This window comes from Sminthopsis crassicaudata, chromosome 2, assembly GCF_048593235.1.
Source record: "Sminthopsis crassicaudata isolate SCR6 chromosome 2, ASM4859323v1, whole genome shotgun sequence".
Taxonomy (NCBI): domain Eukaryota; kingdom Metazoa; phylum Chordata; class Mammalia; order Dasyuromorphia; family Dasyuridae; genus Sminthopsis; species Sminthopsis crassicaudata.
This window is the reverse complement of record NC_133618.1, coordinates 501151281-501174648: the sequence shown is the minus strand read 5'-3', so window position 1 is coordinate 501174648 and position 23368 is coordinate 501151281. Positions and strand designations below refer to the sequence as shown.

At 41.2% G+C, this 23368-nt stretch overlaps 1 protein-coding gene across 1 annotated transcript in view; it reads right to left on the bottom strand.

Annotated features, from left to right (window-relative positions):
• Positions 1–132: 132 nt before the first annotated feature.
• The window catches only part of HMCN2 (hemicentin 2), a 192083-nt gene continuing 168847 nt past the window's right edge, over positions 133–23368 (bottom strand). Inside the window, 12 exon segments of the mRNA XM_074293875.1 lie at positions 133–598; positions 2530–2656; positions 3702–3821; positions 6238–6558; positions 9070–9198; positions 9815–9949; positions 12179–12301; positions 12986–13048; positions 14622–14859; positions 15882–16003; positions 16139–16276; positions 21950–22099. Of these exon segments, the coding sequence (XP_074149976.1) occupies positions 235–598; positions 2530–2656; positions 3702–3821; positions 6238–6558; positions 9070–9198; positions 9815–9949; positions 12179–12301; positions 12986–13048; positions 14622–14859; positions 15882–16003; positions 16139–16276; positions 21950–22099 (2030 nt within the window). The 3' untranslated portion in view covers positions 133–234.

The window sequence follows — 23368 nt, the reverse complement described above, 5'->3', positions numbered from 1 at the left end:
TATTACTAAGGGCATTGATGGGTATTCTGCAGGCAGAATGGGAGAAGCCATACTCTGCACCAAGCCCAGGATTGGGGATACAGCTGATCATGGAATAATCACATTCAGCACACTTAGCACAGTGCCTGGTACAGAGTAGATGCTTAATAAATGTTTATTGATTGAATGATGGAATAGAAGGGCCAAGAGAAGCTGAGCTATTTGGGGTCCCAGGATTCCTTCTCTAGAAAGCCCTCAGTAGGGATAAGGTGATACTGAGATGAGAATTACAAATATGTTCTGGTAGCGGAGTACTCGATGGTCGCCATAGGTAACCGCCTGCACCTTCAGGCGGTAGACGCCAGCATCAGTGAGTGGGCGACGGGTGTAGATGGTGCCTTGTCCGCCTTGAGGTTCTCGCAAGGCAAAGGGGCTGCTGGGGTCAGGCTCCAGCACTGTCAGAACTGTCCGGTTGGGCAGGACACCCCCATCAGAGAAGGCCGTTAGGCGGACAACATCATGATCGGCTCGGATGCCAAAGGGGAGAGTGAGGAGCTTATACTGCAAGGTGAAGGGTCCTCCTGAGCTGCAATCGAGGGCACAGCGACGGAAGCACATCCTGCAGGACAGACACAAACACACAGATGAGCAATCGTGGCAGCCAGTGGCAAATGAAAAGTATGTTAGTCCTGGGGAGGGAGAGGAGGATCCTGAGCTGGGGCCAATGCTGGTCTCCAAACTGTTGTGATAGAAATGAAGGTCAGAGGGCAGCTAGAAGGTGAGAGGCTTAAAGATCATTCTTTACAAAGCTAAATTAAAAGGATAAGGATGTTTACATTGGAGAAGAGGCCTCTGGGAAGAGATAAGAGAATTAAGTGACTTTCAGGATTTGCAATGGCTGACTTATGGAAGGGAAATTAGACTTAGTCTGCTTGGTCCTAGAGGGCAAAACCAAAATCAATGGGAGAAATGCTTTGTATTTAAGTTTCCGTGTGTGTGCTGAGAAGAAGATTTGGTCTCAAAATATGGAAAATCTTACTAAAAGTATTTTTCTCTAGATCTGACCTGTGATTTCACAGGGAGGGGGAACTTCTTCCTTCCTTCCAACCAATGCAGATCAGCCACCACTCTGTAATTCTGAGTCTACAACTCTAGTGGTATATAGCACTCCAAGTTTAAATGACTTGCCTAGAATCACACAATCATTTATATAACCCAGCCTTTTAAATTATGGTTTGTGATCCCATGTATAGTCTTATAACTGAATGTAGAGTTGTAAAAATACTAGATTTATTGTCAGTGAAATGTTTGATTCGTATACCTATTTTATATGTCTATATACCCAGGGTTCACATAAAAATGTCTTGGATGAAAAGGAATCACAAGTAGAAAGAGTTTAATAAGCCTTGTCATATAGGGCATAGATTTAGAACTAGAAGGGGACCTTAGAACCTTATTTTACAGAAAAGGAAACTGAGGCCCAGAGAAATTAATTACTCCAGAGACATACAGATAGTGAGTACCTGAGGTGGAATTCCAAACTCAAGTCTTCTTGATTACAAGTCCAGCACTACTGTGCTATGCTGTTGAAGAATTAGTGAACCAAAAGAGGAATGGGTTGTGTCTAGAAGACAATGGGCTCCCCATTCCTGGAGGTGTTCATTATGGGGCAGATTGGATGGACACTCATCAAGGATGTTTTAGGTAGAGAGGATAGACTGGATGACTTTGGAACTCCCTTCCAATTCTGGGATAATATGATTCTGGACCATGACTACCAGACCCTGGTCAATTTACTCCAAAGCCAGGCAGCCCTATAATGTCATCCCTAACCTGAAAAAGGCTGATACCTTGGGGGGTGGATAGGCTTTCTGCCTGCTTCTTTTTTTTAGTTTATTTATTTTTAAAATATATTGTTTTATTAATTATGTTGGGAGAGGAAAATCAGAGGAAACAATAAAAACTATGGAAGAGATTAAAAAAAAACACAGAAAAAAGAAGTGAACATAGCATGTGTTGATTTACATTGTCTCCTTTCTTTGGTTGCAGATGACATTTTCTGTCCAAAGTCTACTGGGATTACTTTGGATCACTGAACTACTGAGAAGAACCAAGCCTTTCATAATTGATCATCAAACATTCTTACTGTCATTGTGTAAAATGTATTTCTAGTTCTCCTTGTTTCGCTCAGCATCAGTTCATATAACTCTTTCCAGACCTTTCTATAATCAGCTTGTTAATCATTTTTTATAGAACAATAATATTCCATTATCTTCACATAGGACAACTTGTTCAGCCATTCCCCAATTGATGGACATCCATTTATTTTCAATTCTTGGCTACCACAAAAAAAGCTGCTATAAACATTTTTGCACACGTGGTCCTTTTCCCTCCTTTATGACTTCCTTAGGATACAGACCTAGAAGTAATAGTGCTGGGTAAAAGGGTATGCACAGTTTTCTAGACCTTTGGGTATAGTTCCAGATTATTCTCCAGAATATTTGGATCATTTCACAACTCCACCAACCCAATTTGTACCTATTTCCTTACCCAGGCGTGGAGCCCCTCCGGTACATGGCAGGGCATGGTGTGTCCACACACTGATAACTTCCACGGGTGTTGAAGCACATCTGGCTGGGACCACATTTAATGCCTTCTTCTATACATTCGTTGATGTCTGAAGGAAAGAGAAGTATCCAAAGATAGAAGGGGAATGGTGTGTGTGTGTGTGTGTGTGTGTGTGTGTGTGTGTGTGTGTGTGTGTGTGTATGGTACATGCATTTGTGCACATGTGCAAGTGCATATGGGGGAATGAGAGGTATAAAGAAGAAGAGATTGAAATAGGAAAAAAGAGAAGTAGGAAAGTAAGGAAAGACAGTAGGGATGAGGGGGGATGAAGGGGAAAAAAAGGAAGGGAGAAGGAAGAGAGAAGAGAGGAGGAAAGAGAGAGCATCAGTAGTTGGGCAAATCAAAGAGACAAAGAAAGGAAGAAAAAAATGAGAAAATTCTGAGAATACTCCATGAAGTAGAAGATCTGAGCTCTCAGACTCAGGATCTGACCTCTACTCTAGCATCTGGACCTCAATCATGTCCTGGAAACCCAGGTTCCCAAAACAACCGAGTCCGTTCAGTTCAGCTCACCTCCTATGATAGTGCCCAGGTCTCCAGAACCGATTGGTCTATGTTCTTGTTCATTTTTAGGAGATGGGAAGAAGCTGGGCCAATCATTCTTAGTTTTATGATGGAGGAAGGGGAAGGTAAAGTATTTGGGCAGGTAGGAGTAGATGCCAGTCCCTTGCTTCAGGCCTGCATCTATCTATTCCATCAGTTGCAGGCTAAAGTCTACTGCATCCTTCCCTACCCTGTTTGTCCAGGGTCCCCAGCCAGTAGGGCCAGCATAAGCCAGTGATGATGCAGAGAGGTACAAAAAGGATCTCTGTCATGATGGGAAACTAGATTTCAGCTCAAAAGGATCCATGACATTTATAACTACTTAAAAAATGTGATCTTATGTTAGAACAAAAGATATACTTTTCAAAGCTCTTTCACAATATGATCTTTTTTAGCCATCATAAAGTAAGTATTTTACTGAAGGGGAGACTAAGGCCTAGGGAGATGAAGGGACTTTGTCAAACTAACAACATAAGAGAGACTAGAACTCAGGTCTCCTTTGGGGTCCTGACTCTTCAGACTTCTAAGACTGGTCCAGGACAGGCTCTTACCCTGGCAATTCTTCCCACTGGAGAGGAGGCGGTATCCAGCTGGGCAAAGACATTGGTAGCTGCCCTCTGTGTTGCGGCAGGCATGCTGGCACAGGGTCCTCACCTGGCACTCATCAAGGTCTGGGAAGGCCCCAGGATGGGTGGGAGAAAAAGAAAGAGAGCTGAGTCAGAGATGGTCCAAGTGACAGCATGCCCCAGCTTTAGGGAACTGGGAAATGAAGTGCCTCGGGCTAGGAGTCGGTGGCCACCATATCTGTCTCCCCACCCAGCTCCACCCCCGGCCTTCCCAAGCCACTTGGGGCTTAAGCAAGAAGCAATTCTCCATCCAATCTAACAACTCAGGGAGGAGGTTGGGAGGTGAGTGATCTCTACTCCGATTATCTCCTGTTACCTCCAGCCTGAAGGGCAGCAAGCCTTCAGAGACAGATTATTTGGAGACAAATCTCAAATAATCTGGGAGTGGGGGAGAGGCTGTAGCCCGGGCTCCATTCTATTTCTATAACTATGGTTCACTCTCTACTTTCACCTTCTCTCTATCCAAAACCTATTCATTCCTCAAATTCAAGCTGAGATGGTCATTGATCTGGGGTACAAGAAGTTTGTCAAGGAATATGAAGAATGTTTGATAAATGAGCATATCATTCTATTGAAATAAACTAATCTCTTTATTGCTTAGGTGCATGTTCAACTCCAGAAATAATTTTCTTTTCAACTGAATGTACAGGAGAATTTTCTGAAAGTCAAGAGATACAAAATGTTTGTAAACCTTGGTCAAAGATTAGAAGATATGAAAATTACTTTGGAAGTGGGAAGGGGAGAATACAAATAACCATTAACACTGTAACTGTTAATTATCCTGTTTAGTCCCTTCATATTGTTAGTACTGTTGTTGACTCTTGGTGATCTCATTTGGCAAAGATATTGGAAGGATTTACTAGTTCCTTCTGCAGCTCATTTTGCAGATGAGGAAACTGAGGCAAACAGGCTTAAGTTACTTGCTCAGGTCCCATAGTTAGTTAAACATCTGAGGTCAGATTTGAACTCACAAAGATAAGTTTTTCTAATTCCAGCCCGGTGCTCTATCCACTGCATCACTTTCACATAATAGATAAGGAAATGGAAGCCCAATATCTCACAAGTAATATTCAACCATGAGCTTCAAAGTTCAAATCCACTATGCCATGCTGTCAACAAGTGCTCCTCCAAAAAGACATCCCAGTTCCCAGTGAATTCTCATATCTTGGAAATTCTACAGCACGTCTTGGATAAATCACACAGGCCAATTCTAAATTAGCTATCATCTGATATGTTCCTAAAGCATAGATCTGAGCAAGGCATTTCCCTCCCCTTCCCCTTCAGCTCAAGACGTTCCAAAGCTTTTCATTACAAAACATACATTTCCAGCTCATCACAACCTATTTCCCATCTATCTCTCTGATCCAATTTCATCTTATTCCTACATTTTAGACAATCAAGGTTACTTCCTCTTTCCTGTTTAGAACATTGCCTGTCCCGATTCCTTTGCAGAAGCTGTCCCCCATGCTGGAATGTCCTTTCTCTCCTCACTTTCTCTTGGAATTCTTAACTACCTTCAAAGTTCAGTTCCAGAAATATCTCCTACATGAGGACTTCTCTGATTTGTTAGTGCTTGTCTATCCCATTTCCAAAATCAGGATCATGAATTTAAGGAAGGGACCTTAGAGGTCTCGCGGTCCAGCCCCTTGATTTAATTGAGTCCTAGAGAAGTTAAATGATTTGCCAATGTCATATGGGTAGTCAATGCAGAACCAGGATTGAATTTATTTTGAATATATTTTGTATTTGTATGCTTGCCTAATGTGGTAGATGTATATTTTAAAATTTTTTCTTTAGTTTTCTAGAAATATTAAGAAATCCTATTTCTCTTGCCTAAATAAATCTATTTCCAGACTTTTCTCTTTAGGAAAACAGGAAGAAATAGAGACAGGGCAATATATAGCCCAACTTAAGTGTGACCTAGAAGATCACTTTACAGTTGAGGAAACGGAGGCAAACAGAGTTAAATGACTAGCCCAGGATCATGTAACTAGTAAATGTCTGAGGCCAGATTAGAACTCAGGAAAATAAGCCTTTCTGACTCCAGGCCCAGTACTCTATCCTCTATGGCACCTAGCTGCCCTAAAATAATTCAAGATTAAATATTTATCTCAAAAAGGACCTCTTTTCAGTCTTAAGGGAAATGGTTCAGAAGTAACTGAGTGGTAAATCAAGTAACATTACTGAATTTTAGTCTAGACTGTACTTGATTATATTGTGATTCTTTTCTTATTCAAGATTCCCATAAATGTTGGAAATTATACCAATATAGACATCTCTTTCTGCAAATTAAAAATTGCTTGGACACATATTAATGTTAAATTCAATAAAATTGTTTCTGAGTGACTTGAGGCTAAATCAACGAGCCTAACTTGCAAAATTACTGAGTTGAGTCCTGAGTTTTTCATGGGAATGCCAGTGGGTCCCCAGATCACCAGATCAGTCCCAGGCTCTGCCTTACCAGTGCAGGCTCCATTCCTCCTGGTGAAGCCTGGTGGACACCAGGTCCTACCAATGGAGCTCAGGGGCCTTCCAATGGGTCGGAAAGAGATCCAGGCATGGTAGGAGCCGCCAGGAGCTCGGGCTCGGGGACGCAGCCAGGCTGGGAAGGATCCCTGGTGACTGATAGTGGTAATATTGCCTTCCATCTTTTCCAGTCTGGCACAGCCCTTACCATCCTGAAGTAATGCCTGCCCTGGTGGGCACAGGCAGCGATAGCTGCCCTGGAGGTTTTGGCATTGGTAAGCACAGACCCTAGGCATCTGCAAGCACTTGTTAATATCTGGGGGGAAAAGAAAAACAAAAAGATTGAGAGAGGAGACTGGCCCATCATTGAGCAATTCAAACTTTCATCAAGAACACCTCTTTTATTTAATATTAAAAAGTCTCCACAATCTGGTCCAATGGACACAAAGTATTCTAAAGTTGTAAGGTAGCTTAGAGATCCTTCTAAGCCAATATCATCATTTTGCAGATGAAAAAACTGAGGTCCAAGAGATTTGCCCAAGGATACACAGATCAGAACTGAAGGAGTTGAGATTCAGACTTAGGCTTTTTGACTACAAATATGGTGCTCTTAACACTAAGCCATGCTATTTCCCCAAATGAGTTTACTATCTGTATCTATACAAATCCCTGTGATCCAGCCAGGATGGATTGTTTGATACTTCTCCAACCCAAATCTTGTAATTTCCCTCCTCCAAGTCTTTGCACATGCTGTTTGCCCCCCCACCCCAAGAATGCCTTCCATCACTAATGTCTAACTAAGTTCTCCCCATCAACAAATCACAACTCCAGCCCCATCTCCTTAAAGCCTTCCCACATTGTGGTTCTGGGCCACAATGATCTCTGCCTTCTCAGGGTTCTTGCATTTCTGATAAATCTGCACTCCTCATAGCATATGTGCTCTTGTATGATTTATAGGATCATCATGGACTCATTGAATTAGAATTAAAAGATATCTTAGAGGCCAATAAGTTCAACCCCCTCATTTTGCAGGTGAAGAAATTAACCCTGAGATAAGGTAAGTGATCTGCTCAGAGTCATGTAGCTAGGAAGTATCTGAGGGAGGATCTGAAACATTGCTAATTTCAAATACAACACTCTCTTTACACCTCTATGTTTCAGCTATAAGTTGCCTTGGTATTACCCCACAGTATTTAATATATAACAGGCACCTACAAAGTGCTTTTTTATTGGACTTTGAGGGTAAAGGAACTTTAACAATCTAATAAGATCCCTTCATTAAAACAATGAGAAAACAAAGACCACAAAGTAAATTGAGTGCTTTACGGCACCCCATATTGCTGTGAGTTGAATGACCAACTCAGTTCAATGCATTTTTAGAAGCACAAAAAAATCAAATAGCTTTCCTAAAACTTCTCAGGGAGGCAGAAATGAGACCGGAATTTTTCATCCAGCTTCCCACCCAGATATCTTATGTGTAGTCCCTTAGCCTGGCCATGATGAGAGAGGATCTCATGGCAACAAATCCATGGCAGGTCTGGCCTTGAACCTAAGCCATCCAGGAGCAGGCAGAAGGAAGATATTGTGTATTAGCTGGTTTGAATCTTCTGTGCACGTACTGTCTCTCTCCTATAACCTCTCATCCCCCTCCTAGACAGACAGACCTTTTGGGAGCTTGTCAGTAAAGCTGAGCTCCCAGAGCCATGTCTGGCTCTAGCTGACAGTAGTGACACTAACATTTCTTTAAGCTGTCTGACCTTAGTTCACAGGTAGTGTTATTCTCTAAACAGCTCAAACAAGACCCAGGCACCTCGAGACTCCAGTCTAGACTGCATACAAATTATCATGAAGCAAGGAAGTCCACAGGGTGGCAGCTTGAAAGATTGGTAGGATTACAGAGGGAAGCAAATGAGAAGAGGTACAAAACATTGAGCCTCACCAGTCTGGGAAGGTGATGGATAAGCAAGGACATGATTATCAAGAAGAGCATGAATGAGGTAAACATGGACTTGTTCCCCAAATTCTGAATTACTAAGAAGGGGGGCCCCTTTTTGATGTTTGGGTGAGGCGAGTTTGGAGACACAAGGCAAAGTCAACTTTCTACTGTTAGTAATTGGCAGGACTGCACAATATGTTGCCCCAGGTGACGACAAAGGTAGGAAATAAAAACAGATGTCCAAAAGGTGTGCATTTACAAATGGCAGAACTATGAACAACTCCTACAAGAAATCTGTGATTTAACCTTTGAGGTTGATGACTCTGCTTTCCCAGAATTCATTTTTGGGAGTCACTAGTGGCAGCAAAATACTGGGGTAGATGGCCTATGGGTTTGACTCAGAGTAGCAATTCCTGAGCTCCACTTATGAATGGTTCCCATCTCAGGGTAAATCCTCTAAACTTTCAGGAGCGATGTATTGCTAAAGATCCATGCTGAGGACTAATCTTTCATTAGATTCAACTCTGCTTTAGGAAGCATCAAGAACTGTGGAGCACAGGTGAGAATAGAAGCCTTGAAGTCAGCTCGATAGCTTTTTCCTTTCTCCTCTGGGGTACAAATACACCTAAGAATACCCCATGTCTTACTGGCAATCTCCTTGTTTTGCAGTGATTTAGGCTCATTTCCAATATTTCCACTGGGGTGATGGGGGAAATCGATTGAAGGGGTTGTCCCGAGTTCCTATTTATGTCCCTGCCTCAGCTCTGGTTCTGCCATAGAATAATACTATTGATGGCACAAGGAAGCAGTCATTGAGCACTAGTTGATGTATTATCCTGGGCACTGACAACACCAGAATATAAAAGCCCCAGTCATAAGAGTCTCCATTACCCAAGCAGGGACGACCAAACCCCTGGCTTCTGTATCCTGGAGGGCAGGTACAGCGATGCCCCCCTAGAGTGTTTTCACAGATCTGGTTGTAGCGACATTCATCCATGTGCTCTAGACATTCATTAATATCTGAGAAAAGAAGGAAGGGGTATCAGAGCTCAGGTCCCTTTCCCTCCCCTACCTTCCCTCATTAACTGATATTCCTTCCCTCCCTCTATCAGTCCATTCTTTAGTCAGCTCCAGAATTCTATCTCCCCTCTTGCTTTGATATCAGGTGGCTGCAATGTCCAGGAGTCTAGAACTCTGGGTCACCTCTAAACACAGAATCACAAATCACAGAATCTTCCAAAATTGGAGGAGCTCTTAACATGATAAATATCAGAGCTGGAAGAAAACACTAAAATAAAGAATATGTGAATATGAGGGGATCTTAGGGTCCACCTAGCTCAATTTCCTCAGTTTTAGAAATGGGGAAAATGAGATACAGAAATGAAATGGGAAATGACTTGCTTATGGTCATAAAGCAAGTTAGTGGTGAATGGGGGACTAGACTCCAGGCCTCCTGATTAAGTGTATTGCTCTTTCCTTTGAACAAACTGAGAAGACTGGCAAAAATGTGTTTCTGTGGGTAGCCATGGTATAAATTCTGTTTTGAGATCCTCTAAAATTTCTTGATTTGAAATTGCTGGGTTATAAAAGGGGAGTGGGGCCATTTCATCCCAATTTCCCATTAGGAGGCCATCACCTTCACAGCCTGTTCCATCAGCTGTTGCCTGGAAGCCAACTTTGCAGTGGGGGAGGCACTGATAGGAACCGAGGAGATTCACGCAGCGCTGTCCATCATGACAGACAGAGGTTTCCCATGCACATTCATCTACATCTGCAGATTTACACAAAGTGGAGACGAAAGAAAGGTTAGAAGTGAAAATCAAATCAATCTGTTGCATTAGGAACTCCCTTCCTTGTCCAAATGGGCTGTCAATACACTCCAATCACTAAAGTCCCATTACTGCTTCACTGAAAAATTTTAGGAAAGCTATTTGATTCCTTTGTATATCCAAAAATGAACTGAAATGACTTAGCCATTCAACTCAAGGCACTCTAGTCACTAAAGCTGTCCTGGGCAGTTTCAGAGGGTAGGGATTCCAACAATTCACTTCTTTCTAGGCCTCTATCTTAACATAAACACAATAGAAATGCTACCTGGGTGGGGTCTTTCAAGCCTAAGAGTATAAACCGTTTGACCTAGACTCAAGGAGAGGACCATGGTCAATCTTTACTGATGTCATAGCTCACAGGTTAGGGATACCCTCTCCCTCTTTCCTTAGTGAACTTCTCTTATGGATCTATCATCTAGAAAATGCATCTAATCTTTCTTGAACCTGTTTGTATCTTCTGTCTGTGCTACCTCTTGAGATAGTTAAACCCCCCAAATTTATTCTCCACTATGTTAAGTCATCCTTTGCTTCATACTAAAGCTACCATCTTCAAGCTCTAAGGAGAGCTTCCTAAATCCTCTTATCTGGGATCAAGTGGACACCTTTATTTTCATTCTGCTCCGGATCTAGCTTGGGGGAATCTAGAACTCCATGACAGGGTAGATTGACAGTCATACATGATGGGTAAGTGTAAGATTTATGAATGGTAGATGAGGAACCGACAGCAAAGACAATCAGAGCGAGTCACCAAAGTTCAAGACAAGAGAGAAATCTTTCCTGATCTCTCAATTACTAGTGTTGTCCCTCTCAAATTTCTTGCTCACTCATGCAGTCATGCCTGACCTTTTATTACTCCATGGACCATAGGTTGTCAATGCTTCCCATGGGGCTTTCTTGGCAAAGATACTGCAATGGTTTGCTATTTCCTCTTCCAGTGGATCAAGGTAACAGAAATTAAGTGACTTACCAATAGTCATGAAGCTACTAAGTTTCTGAGGCCAGATTTGGCCTTTCTATTCTGGGTCCAGTGCACTGTCCATTGAACCATCTAACTATCTCATTTATTCCCTCTTTAAAAAAAAAAAAAAATATATATATATATATATATATATATGTGTGTGTGTGTGTGTGTGTGTATACTTACATAAGTACATATATTTTATAAATAAGTATAAATTCTTATATATATATAGATATAAGCACATAAATATATATACACTTTATATATATTTATACAGAGGGCAAGCCTCTTTCTAGTAAGAATTTCATTCATTATTTTTGTATCTCTAATACCCAGCAAAAGAATGGGGGCTTAATAAATGTTTTTTAAGCTGGTCAACTGTTGATTGACAGGTATAAGAAGGAATTTGAGTTGGACATGTCAGAACCATGGATAGAGCCATGGGGGCTCTTTAAGGTTTTTATCCACTACCAGCCAATGCTACTGTAGTTGGGCACTGGTCTTACTTTATCAGTTGTCTCTGGATAATAATAAAACTTCTCACAATTAAGATAAGCCCTAATACCTTCAAGGTTAGGTTTTATTCTCAGTCATCCAGAAATCTTTGATATAGAATTCTACAAATTTAGAGATTACTGTGGATTGGTTGCCAAAAGAAAGACTTCTTATTATGGATAGGGGGCAACATCCCTGATAAACCTCCTTTTTAAGATTTTTATGATTTTATAGATTTTAATCATAATCCTTCTTTAGTCTTAGCAGAATGATGAAGCCTAACTTTCCTGCCACACCTGTCACTCTCAACCCCCTAATCAATGCCCTGCTCTGGTTCTTCCTCAGATCCTCTTATCTTCCTCTTATCACTGGAGAAGATGTTCTCTTATTATTATTTCCTGGTCTCCTTGGGAATCTCCCTTCCAAAGGCAATGGGAATGTTATTCCATCAGGAAAGACAATAATGATGTAGGACATATGTGAACAATTACAAATACCAAAAAGAATAAAGTGAGAGAGAAAACAGGAAGTCCTATGGATGAGAGCAACTGACCCAACGAAACTCTATCTGCTAACTCAGGACTCAGCATCAGACATCATATTCCTGGGCAACTGCCCCTTGTACAAGTCCTCAGGCTACATAATCATCGTAAGTTGGGACAGTAAATTGGACAACCTGGATATGTACCACACTTGTCTCAGTAAGGCGCCTCACCTCTGCAGTTCCTGTTGTCCCATGCCAAGGCATATCCATTAGGACAGGAGCAAGAAAAACGGCCCAGGAAATTATGGCAGGTGTGGGAACAGGGGCTCTTAGTGCTGGAACATTCATCCTTATCTGGAGAGAAGGAATATTAATACTGAGATGACCCCTGCTACCTAAGGGTCCTAGGGTGCTGACGAGGCAGCATAGAATCACAACGTTTTAGAGTTGGAAGAGTTATTGGAAGTCATCTTGCCCAGCCTTTTCATTGTACAGCTGGAAAACCAGGTTTAAAAAGGGAACTGTGGCTTAAGGTTAATTGAAGAAGCTGGAAAAGACCTCATAGGCCACCTAGTTCAGGAGTCTTCCTCATTTTTTACAAATAAGAAAATTGAGGCCTGGAACAGTCATGGGACTTATTCCAAGACACAAAGGTAATACTTATCAAAGAGGTATTTAAACCCAGGGTTTCTGACTCGAGAACCAGCTCTTTTCACTATATCATGCCAAGATTACATAGCTAACATAGCTAAGACTACAGTTCATATTCCAAATCCAACGTTCTTTGTTGGATCATGATGGATTAGGAAACAGTAAGGTATCTGAAACATAGGCTCCATCCTCTATCAAACATTTTCCTCCTTTTAGTTCAAACCTCATCTGGATACATCCTGGCTCAAATATAGCTACATATGCACGACCCACATACTATCTCCAGGTCAGTGGAGAACTGAGGTCCCTAACCAACTCTACTTAGGGAGAAGTCCCTGCTTAAAGTAATGGAGAAGGATGAATGGGGAGAATTAAAAGGGTACTTACCAGTACAAAAAGCCTGTAGGGAATCCAGCACAAAGCCCTCAGGGCAGCCAGCTTCATTATCTTCTGCAAGGCAAAAGGAGATCCTTCTCTCTTCAGTACAGGACCTTTCAGTCAATCCCACCATCCTTCCTTAGTTCCCTCTTCCATCTAAGACCCCCAATCAGGAGGGTTACAATGGCCTCTCTTTCTTGCTTCCAGTCTTCTCTTCTTCCAACCCATCCCCTCCACACTGTCAGAGTTATCTTCCCTTAGTATGCTTTGATCACCAGTTTTTTATTTGAAAAAATATTTTACTCAAAAATTTTATATTACTCAGCTGACATTACATTCTGGGCCCAATTTAAACCTCATTTTCTGTTCTACTGCTCCCTAGTTAATAACTTCTGGCTCATCCTTAACTGGCTTCACTGTCACCTCAACACCTAGGGCCTCTTCATTTCTTCTCTCTATACATTTGTTTATATGTTTCCCTTGTGAAATGCCTTCTGCTCTTTACTTCAATTATTATTTGAAAACTTTACTTTTTTTCTGTTTTGAACTTAGTAAACTCCAAATAAAATGCATATTTCTATAAAATAGAATGGAAAAAAGAATTTACATGAAACAGTAAGTCTCTATTTTGTTTAGCTTGCTTTCAAAGTTAGCTTATAACTTTCAAAACTGTCCTGCTTATCTCTTCTTTTCTTTGTAAATTAAAAATACCTCAGTAACCCTCTTTTCTTTTTTTTTAAACAATCTTATTGCTATTGCCTCAACTTCCCTTTCCAATTGAAAAAAAGAAAAGAGAAAACAATATCTTTATGAAAATACTAGGTAAACATTTTCTGTTGTCCAAAAACTTATGTCTCATTCTGCACCTCAGTTATTCACAGATTAAAAAATTATATCTCCAGAGCTGGAAGGGAACTTAGAAGTCTTCATTTTACAAATGAGGAAACTGAGGCCTAGAAAAGTTAAGTGACAAGAGACATATGGAATCTGAATCCAGATTTTCTTCCTTAAGACCCAGTTACTTCTTCCCTTGGGCCATGAAGTTGAAGACTCAACTTCCATCTGTCTTTAAAAATTCAACTTAAGTTCCATCTCCTCATTTCTATACCCAACCTACATCTCCAACATTTTCCCCACCATTCATTGCTAAAAACCATCTGCTTCATCTGACTAGTCTTTTCACTATCCTCTAACACACCTGTATGTTCTTCTGCCTCTATATATTTGCTTAGCATTTTCTCCACCTGGAATACCTTCCCCTTCCCTTTATTTATCCAAATCTTGTCCCTCCTTTAAAGCTCAACTTAATTTCCATGTTACTGGTCACATTAGTCCACAGTTATTTCTCTTTTCCCTGAATTCATGTGGCATTTGTAGTCCATATCACATAGTCTAATTTCTTATGACATGCAATCTTATATAATCTTATATAATTATATATATTCTATATAATCATTTCACAGAGTGAACTTTGTTTCCCCAATTAGACTGTGAGTCCCTTGAGAGGAGGTATATGTTCTAAGCTCTATGTATGCTCTGTTACTTTATCCAGTAAATGATTTTGGAAATATTTGGAAAATCACACCAAGAGAGAACAGTACTAGAGGAGAAGGTGGGGAAGGGATGTATCCCTATACATTCTTACCTGTTTGGAGAGCTGTGGTGAGCTGGAATCTGAGAGCCTCTGCCCCAGGGTCAAAGGCTGAACTGACTTCTGTGGCACGAAGATGTTGAACCAGCTGGGGTTGGGGACCCAGGGCAGAGTCATACTTGATTGTGTGGTTGCAGTGGAAGTCAGTTGGGGCTCCATCCTTCAAGAAGGTTTGTGTGGAGCCTACATATAGCTCGCCAGGACCTATCTGCACGTAGCGTTCACGGAAATCCTAAAGCAGGAAAGCGGGGGAAGGAGAGAAGAAAAAGAAGGAGAATTGGGATGGGCTCAGTTCTTCCTGGACCTTAAATAGGATCATACCCCTAGGCCTCTTACTCTGAAAGATAGAAGAAAAGGAAGTCAATAAACCTGGCTTCTACTTTCATGTCTTCTATTAACTCACTGGGGCTGGGGGATTTTGGGCAAATCAGTGAACCACTCAGGGTGATAATTTCTCCATCTTTAAACTAAAGAGATTAGGGTAAATGTCTGAGGTCTTTGCCAACCTAAGCTATAGTTCACATTGATATCACACTTTATGGTTTAAAGAGTGTTTTCCTTACAACAACATTATGTGGAGTTTTAAAAAATTATTTTTAGTAGCAAATTCTCTCTTCCCCCCTACCTCACTACTGAGAAGGCAAAATCATAGTCATTATACATATAAAGCCCTGAAAAGCATATTTCCATATTAGCTATAATACCAAAAACAAAACAAGAAAAATAAAGTTAAAAATTATGCTTCAGATCTGCAGGTTTTTAAAAGGCCTTTTTTATAGATATAGCAGGGATTTCTAATGACTCCTCCCCATCTTGGAAATACTGATAAGACAAAGACATGGATAGAACACCTGGGAAAGAAAAAAACCTGTATAGAAGCATATAGATCCTTAGGGATGGACTTGAATCCAGTTCTCCTGACTCAAATCCAGTTATCTTTCCATAATTCTAACCACCTATGGACCTATTGTTTCATACCGATTGAGTTTTGGGAAATTCCAAATTCTCAGGTGACAACCTTGGTCACATGAACCATATCTTTAGCATGAACACTACTGGGAAACCAGGGAGCATCCTATTTGGTTTCCTACAGGTGCTTTAACTATTTAATGTTGCACATAGTAGGCACTTAATAAACATTTTCTTAATTAGAAATATAAAGAGTTGTAGGGGGTAAACCCTTTCTCCCTCTATCAGTTCCATTCTTCCAAGGGTTTCAGGATCTGGATCTCAAAAAGAGTTGACATTCCTTACCTGCACTTGCAGATGAGCTGTGGCCAACACCTCAGGGATAAAACCATTGACAACCACATCAAGAAGAAGCAAACCATCTCTGTCCAAACCTCGGGCCACCTGAGTCAAGTGGAGCAGTTCCCCTGCAATGTCCCATCATCCATGATATGAGTTATCAAGGAGAGAGAGAAAAGTTGGACAAAGGGAGGCAAATATACCTCAGTGCTGGGTCCTGCCCTCCCTCTTTCTCACCATAAAACCAGTTAACCTCTGCTCACCTGTAGCAAACTCCACCTGGGATTCTTGCCTGAAGTTCCCCCTGGTCAGAGAGTAGCCATTGAGGGCCTCCCCACTTTGCCCTGCCAGGACCCAGTAGATGGGAGCAATGGCAACCACAAGAATTCTCATCAGTGGTCCTGGGGACAGGAAAGGAAGAAATCAACTGGATTAGAGTTCTGCTACAGAAAAAAGATACAACCTAGCACTCCTTCTTGTGAGCACAAGTCTTAGAGCAGTGAGGTGGTAACAGTGGATAGAGTGCTAGACCTTAAGTTAAGATGACTCAAATTCCTGAGTTCAAATGTGGTTTCAAATGCTTACTGCCACTGTGACCCTGGGCAACCTATTTGCCTCAGTTTGCTTATTTGTAAAATGAGCTGGAGAAGGAAATAATTTCCATGACAAATGAGATCATAGAGTTGAGCATGACTGAAACAATTGAACAATAATGAGCATATGTCTTATTTCCCAACTTAGACTCATACATTCATTCACCAAACATTTACTAAACCCTGCCTACAAATGTCAAACTTTGAGGTAGGAATTGGGAAGGAGACTAAAATGAATAACACCTCCTTGGGATAGACCACCATATGTCAGTCATATAATCCAAAAGTCCTGAGTGTATGACCCAGAGAGGGCACAATTTTAGGGGGAGGCACTGTGGAAAAGTAGGAAGGGCGCTAGATTTGGATCATGAATATTGCCTCTGCCACTTACTACTTTCTCTCTCTTCAATGTGTGTGTGTGTGTGTGTGTGTGTGTGTGTGTGTATCTCTGTCTCTTTTTTTCATCTCTCTGTCCCTCTCTCTCCCCACATTCAGAGAGATTATGGAAACTGAATGTGGATCAAAGCATAGTGTTTTTACCTTATTTATATTGTTCTTTGCTTGCTTGCTTTTTCTTTCCCATGATTTTTCCCTTTTGATCTGATTTTTCTTGCATAATGTGACAAATATGGAAACATGTTTAAAAGAACTGCACATGTTTACCTGTTTCAAATTGTTTGCTGTCTTAGGGAAGAAAGTAGGGGGGTGGGGAAAGAAGGAAGAAAAATTTGGAACACTAAAGTTTTGCAAAAGGAATGTTGAAAACTATTTTTATGTGCATTTGTGAAAATAAAATTCTATTGAAAAAACAAAACTAACAAAGAGATCCCATCCACATTGCAGAGTAGGAGGAGAGACATTTCATGGAAGGCTTTGTGGAAGAGGTGACATTTAATCCAGTTAAAAGTGGCTAGGATTTCAACAGGCTTTTCCTCCTTCTCTCCATTCAGACAGCTACCACAATAGTTCAAGTCCTCATTGACTCTCTCTTGGACTGCTGCAGTAGCCTTCTAACTGGCCCACCTGACCCTGGCCTCCCCCTTTCCAGTACATTCTCACACTGCTGCCCAAATGATTTTCTTAAAGTACAGGCCTAAACACATCTTTCTCCTAGTTAATATATTCCAATGGCTTCCTATTTCCCCTAGGATCAAGCATAAACGTCTTCATTTGGCATTTACAGCTCTTTCCAACCTGGCCTCAATTTACTTTTTTAACCTTAACTATTATCTCTGCACTTGCTGCTGCTACTGTTATTCCTTTCCTCCTAGATTGCATTTATATAGTACTCTTAATTTTTGCAACATGCTTTATATATGCAACATGTTATCTCATTTACATTACTCTTTTTTCCCCACAAACTCTATGCCACATAGTCAAACTATTTTTATTATTGTTCTTAATGCACACACTCCACTTCCCATCTCCAGGTCTTTGCACGGATTATGCCTTCTGCTTAGATTGACCCCCTCTTCATCTCTATCTCTTAGAATCCCTGATTTTCTTCAGAACTCAGCTCAATAGATGTTTTCTACATAAAACAGCTAGAGCTGTCCCCCTCAAAATAATTTTGTGTTTATGCTTATATGCCTACATTATATCTTGCCTGATAGAAAACAACTTCTCAAATAGCAGAAAACATTTCACTTTTGTTTTTGTACTCTTGGCACCTCATACTAGTGATAAGCATGTGTTAATGTTCATGTCCAACTCTTTGTGACTTCATTTGGGGTTTTTTTTTGGCAAAGAGAGTGGAGTGGTTTGTCATTTTCTTCTCCCGATTATGTTTATAGATGAGAAAATTTGGAGAAATTGGGTTAAATGACTCGACCAAGGTCACACAGTTAGTAAGTATGTGAGGCCAGATTTTAACTCAGGATAATGATTCCTGACTCCAGGCCCAATATCCTATCCATTTGGTCACTGAGCTGCCCAACAAGTATGTGGTTGGAATTTAATAAATGCTTATTTGACTAATTACTGGGTAGATAAAGGAATGGAGAAAGGGCATTTCAAGGAAATAGCATGAATGAAGACATAGGGACAGGAAATCAGAGGGAATGTCATCCTCTGGGATGGCAAGTAGTGCAGTTTGATGGGGGCTAGAGAGTACATGAAGGGAACTATTTTGGGATGAAGCTGGACAGGTAGATTAGAACCAGCTTTGGGAGGGCTTTGAAGGTCATGGACTTTATTGTAGCAGTCAGTAGGTTTCTGAAGAGGAGAATCACGTGATCAGAGTTGTGCTTTAGGAAGATTAAATCTAACAGCACAGATATGGATAAATGAGGAACAACTGCATGTAGGAAAACCAGGGGGAGGCTATTAAAATTGTCTAAGAAAGAGGTAATGAAGGCGTGATCTAAGTGGTGGCAGCGTCAATGGTGAAGAGTATGGATACAATGAATACTGCAGAATCTTAATTAAGAGCAGGGACATTGCCTTACATTCTCCTTGCCTCAATAATAACAACCCATGTTTTATAGTACTTTGAAGTGAACAAAGGACTTTTGCTCATAACAACCCTGAGTGGTAAGCACTACAAATATCATACTTCTGTTTTATAGATGAGGAAATTCAGGCTTAAAATGGTTAAGTGATTTCTCCAAAGTCACATACTAAGACTTGAATCTAGATCCTCAAGCCTGAAGTCCAGTTTTTTTCAAAATACAAAAAATTCCCCAATAAACACTGATTGGTTTAATAACTTTGTTCTGAGTTGAGCTTAGAAGATTTCTGCTCCCTATGCCATCTGGGTCTTAAAACTCTTTCTCCAGAGCTGATCAGGCATGGGGAATTAACTGTACTTACCTTATCTAAGAAGGCTCAGATCTATACGTCTGAATCAGTCATTTTATGGATTTGCAATGTGAAATTCAATTCAACTCAATAAGTTTTTATTAGGCACTGTACTGGAGATACAAAGATAGAGCTGCCTAAAAACATTTACCCTCCAAGTCCTGCTATCAGTGTCAAGAGAATGGCTTCTTGAACAAGTGGCTGCTGGGCCAATTCACTTCAATTTAATCTAGCAAACATTTATTAAGTCCCTACTATATAGTGAAGCAATTATTCTGGGTATGAAGAATCAAAGATCAAATGAAAAAGAGTCTCTAACCTCAAAAAACTTATAGTGTATGAGGGGGAGAGCTATGGTATTGTGATCATTCTCACATTCTCTGTGTCCATTTCCAGATCTTCTCCCACTTCAGCTCCCTCCTCTACATTTAAGTGAAACAAGGAAAGAACAAGATGTCTAAGTTATGGACCTCAAAGAATTGATAGCCTCACACACACACACACATCAAAGGATCTGCAAGTGAAACAGAAATTCAGGAGAGAGAAGTGGGAATGCCCTATGCCTCTCAGTAACCTAATGTGTTCTCCAAGGAAACATTTCAGGACTCTGCTGAGCCAGCAGTCAGGATTCCTCAGCTGCCCCTTCTGATGGGCTAACCAGCTGAGACAGTGGAGTTTAGCTGGTCATCCACAAGTGGAGTTGAAATCCAAATGGCCTTCAGGCCAAAGTCTAATGATCCTCCAACCATTAACACAAGCCAACCCTGAATAAACTGGCTTCAAAGAAGCTACCCCAGCAAGTGTTGAATCATCTCCTAATAGGGGCTGTGCTTCCTCCTTTTTAGTGCTGATTTAGCATCTGACAGTTCCCCTAGAGCTAACAAAAAGCACCTGGGAAGGCCAGGCCACTGACATACTATTAGAAAGGGATTTGTCCAGGTTTCTCTAGGATCAGCACAGTGTCTGGCCTATAAAAAGCACTTAACAATTTTTTTTTCTTTTTCATTTCATCAGCAATTCTTCTGCATCCCCAAAGTTGATAGAAAAAATAGCTCAAAAGTGTCATTGAATTAGCAATGCCCTTCTGTGTCTTTAAGTGAATTAAATGTCTACTGGCTCCATCTATTACAAACCAGTCTGGGCTCTTCCATAGAGCTCAGCTATCTTTAAACAGTTTTATTGACCAGTTTGGGAGTAGCTAGGTGGCTCAGTGGACAAATGATTGACCCTGGAGTTAGGAAGAGCTGAATTAAAATTCGCTCTCAGACAACGACTAGCTGTGTGATCCTGGGCAAGTCACTTAATCCTGTTTGTCTCAGTTTCTTCATCTGTAAAGTGAGCTGGAGAAGGAAATGGCAAACTACTTCCATATCTTTGTCAAAACCCAAATTGGGATTACAAAGAATCTATTAAGATTGGGGGGGAAAACTATATGAATAGTCCATATAACTTTATTCTTCATTTTTTCCCTGCTCAATTTCTACCCAGAAGCACTGCCATTCTTATTGCCACTCTTTTTTCTTGGTAATCCCCAGACAGGCATTACAAGTGCTGGTGCTTGTCTACAAATTTCCACCTCAAATGAGAAGAACAAACTGGGGACCAATGATTTGGAAGATGACGTACTGCCTGAGGAAGCACAAATGATTTCATATATATTGAGCATCCTGGCCTGACCCTCAGTCTAATTTGGTTTTGTTTTCCTAAAGACAAAATCATATGTCATTGTGACACCCAGCCATATGAGCATTGACTTCTTTAGGTTCATAAATTGCTTTCTTCACAAGTCTGTGAGTAGTGGCAGGGAGGAAGAGACTTGCAAATAGGAAGGAATTATTTTAAAATATGCCTGATACTTACTAGCTATGTGATCTATAATTTTCTTGGTGTTCTTGCTTTAAGTCCCTCTCCACTGAGCTTGTTAAGGAGCAAGTTTTGCCATGTCACCCCTACTCAACAAATGCTATGGCTCCCTATAACTTCCAAGATCAAATATAAAATTCTCATTCAAAATCTTCCTTCTCTTGTCCCCACCAACTTTCCAAACTCCGTAAATCTTAATCTACCATATATTCTGTGATCCAATGACACTGGCTAACTAAACTACGAGTACTCTCTCTGGCTGTCCCCATACCTGGAATGCCCTTTCTTCCTCCTCATCTCTATATTCCACCTTCTCTAGCCTCCCTCGAGTCCCAGCTGAGATTCCACCATTTACAGGAAGCCTTTCTCAATCCCTCTTAATTCTAGCACCTTCCCTCTGAGATTATCAACATTTGTTTAAGCAGTTCTGTTTGTACATATTTGTCTGCCTGTTGTTTCCTAATTACACTATGAGTTCCTTGAGGACAGGGACTATTTTTCATCTTTCTTTGTGTCTTCAGTGTGTCTAGCACTGAAAACTGGCAACTTCCTTCTCCTTTTAGCAGAGTAATGTGATTTGCCCAAAGTGACTTGAACAATAGAGTCAGGGATTTTCATATTCAGGGCTTCTGAGTCGAAGGCTCATTTCCCCTCTTCAATTTATATTTGAAATTTGACTTTATTGGAATCAGGGCAAATTGTTTTTGTTTAAGGTAGGGGTCCAAACACAGTGTAGAACATGTTTCTTGGGTGTTGGAAGTGGGGTTTGGGCAGTCTTACGTCAGGTTTCATTTGATGTCACGGAAAGACCCAACTTACCTACATCTGGGGGGATGTTGTTGATGCTACTCTGGATTGTAGTGGCTCCATCTTCAATTTCCTGCAGCACACTGGTGTTGAGAGAGGCCACACCAAATTCCTGGCCATTGATCACACCAACCACGCTGCCCCGGCTTCCCCGGGGCTCTCCTGTGAAAAGGTGGGACACAGTGCTGTGGCCAGGCAAGGGGACTCTGGAGAGAACTAAGTCCTTATCTTGCCATCAGACAACTGAGTGACAACATTGGGCAAGGGATACTCCCCCCTCCCGCCCCCCACTGAGCTTTGCTCTGTAGGATTTAGCTCCTTCCCATTCTCATGCTCTGTGGAAACTGTGATGCCTTGGAAGCATTGTATAAAATGCTCTTGGTTTGTAGACATAAGAGGTAACTCTAAACCAAGAAGCCCGGTGCCAACATGGCTAAGATTTCTCTGCTCTCTATCCCTGTCTAGCAACAGGCCTCGGACGTGCCTGTTGCTTGATCTGATTGAATTGTCAGGCCACCTGCCAGACTGTCTGGAAGCACAGGCTTCATTCCTTGGAGTTAATCAAATGTACATCGGGGGCACAAGGGAGTATTTCCTCTGGCATGTGGGCCAGCTGTCTAAACTGGGCATATGGCATGCCAGGGGATAAGATGCAGAAGCTTTCCTGCCTCTCCACTTACCAGAGCTCGAGGGAAATTAGCTATCCAATTGCCTGTGATGCATTGAAAACAAAACAAAACCCTGAATATTAAAACAGCCCCCTCTCCACATTTCAAGTCAAAAGCATCTCAGAGAGGCTAAAGATAAACTTTTATGGGCTTTTTTCTCATCTTGGAAAGTCCCTTGACAACATTCTGTACTGTGTAGGGAAAGGACAAGGAAAGAAGAAAGTTAAGGGAAATGAGCATTCAATGATCTTCATTAGAAGTCCACAGGAACTAAAAAAGTAGCAGACTCAGGGGTGACCCTTCAGGAGGGGGCTGGACAATGCTGAAGAGGCACTAAGTTTATGTGAATATGTGTATTTGTTATTCTTGATATGTTCATGTATTAAGTGACCAAGTATCTTAGTTTTCAATACCAACTGAACTAAATGCTGAGCAAACATTTAGCCACCTCACAAGCAGAGTCTTGCAAGAGAATATGAGTAGATCATTCCCTGGTAAGGAAAAGGGCCAAAGAAGGTGGTATAGACAAAGGGCAGTGCTCTTTGAACAAACCTGGCAGGAAAAAGGAAGGTATCACCCAAACAAGTTAATTAACACTAGCCAGGGTACCAGGCTCTGGAAAACTGAGGTAAATGAAATTAGGAAGTAGACATGGCTGTGAAGTCCGAGATTAGACCACATGAGCACTGAGGTTTCTTCTCATTCTAAGAGAGGCAATGTAGTGTGGTGGATAGAGAGCTAGGCTTGGAGCTAGGAAGAGCTG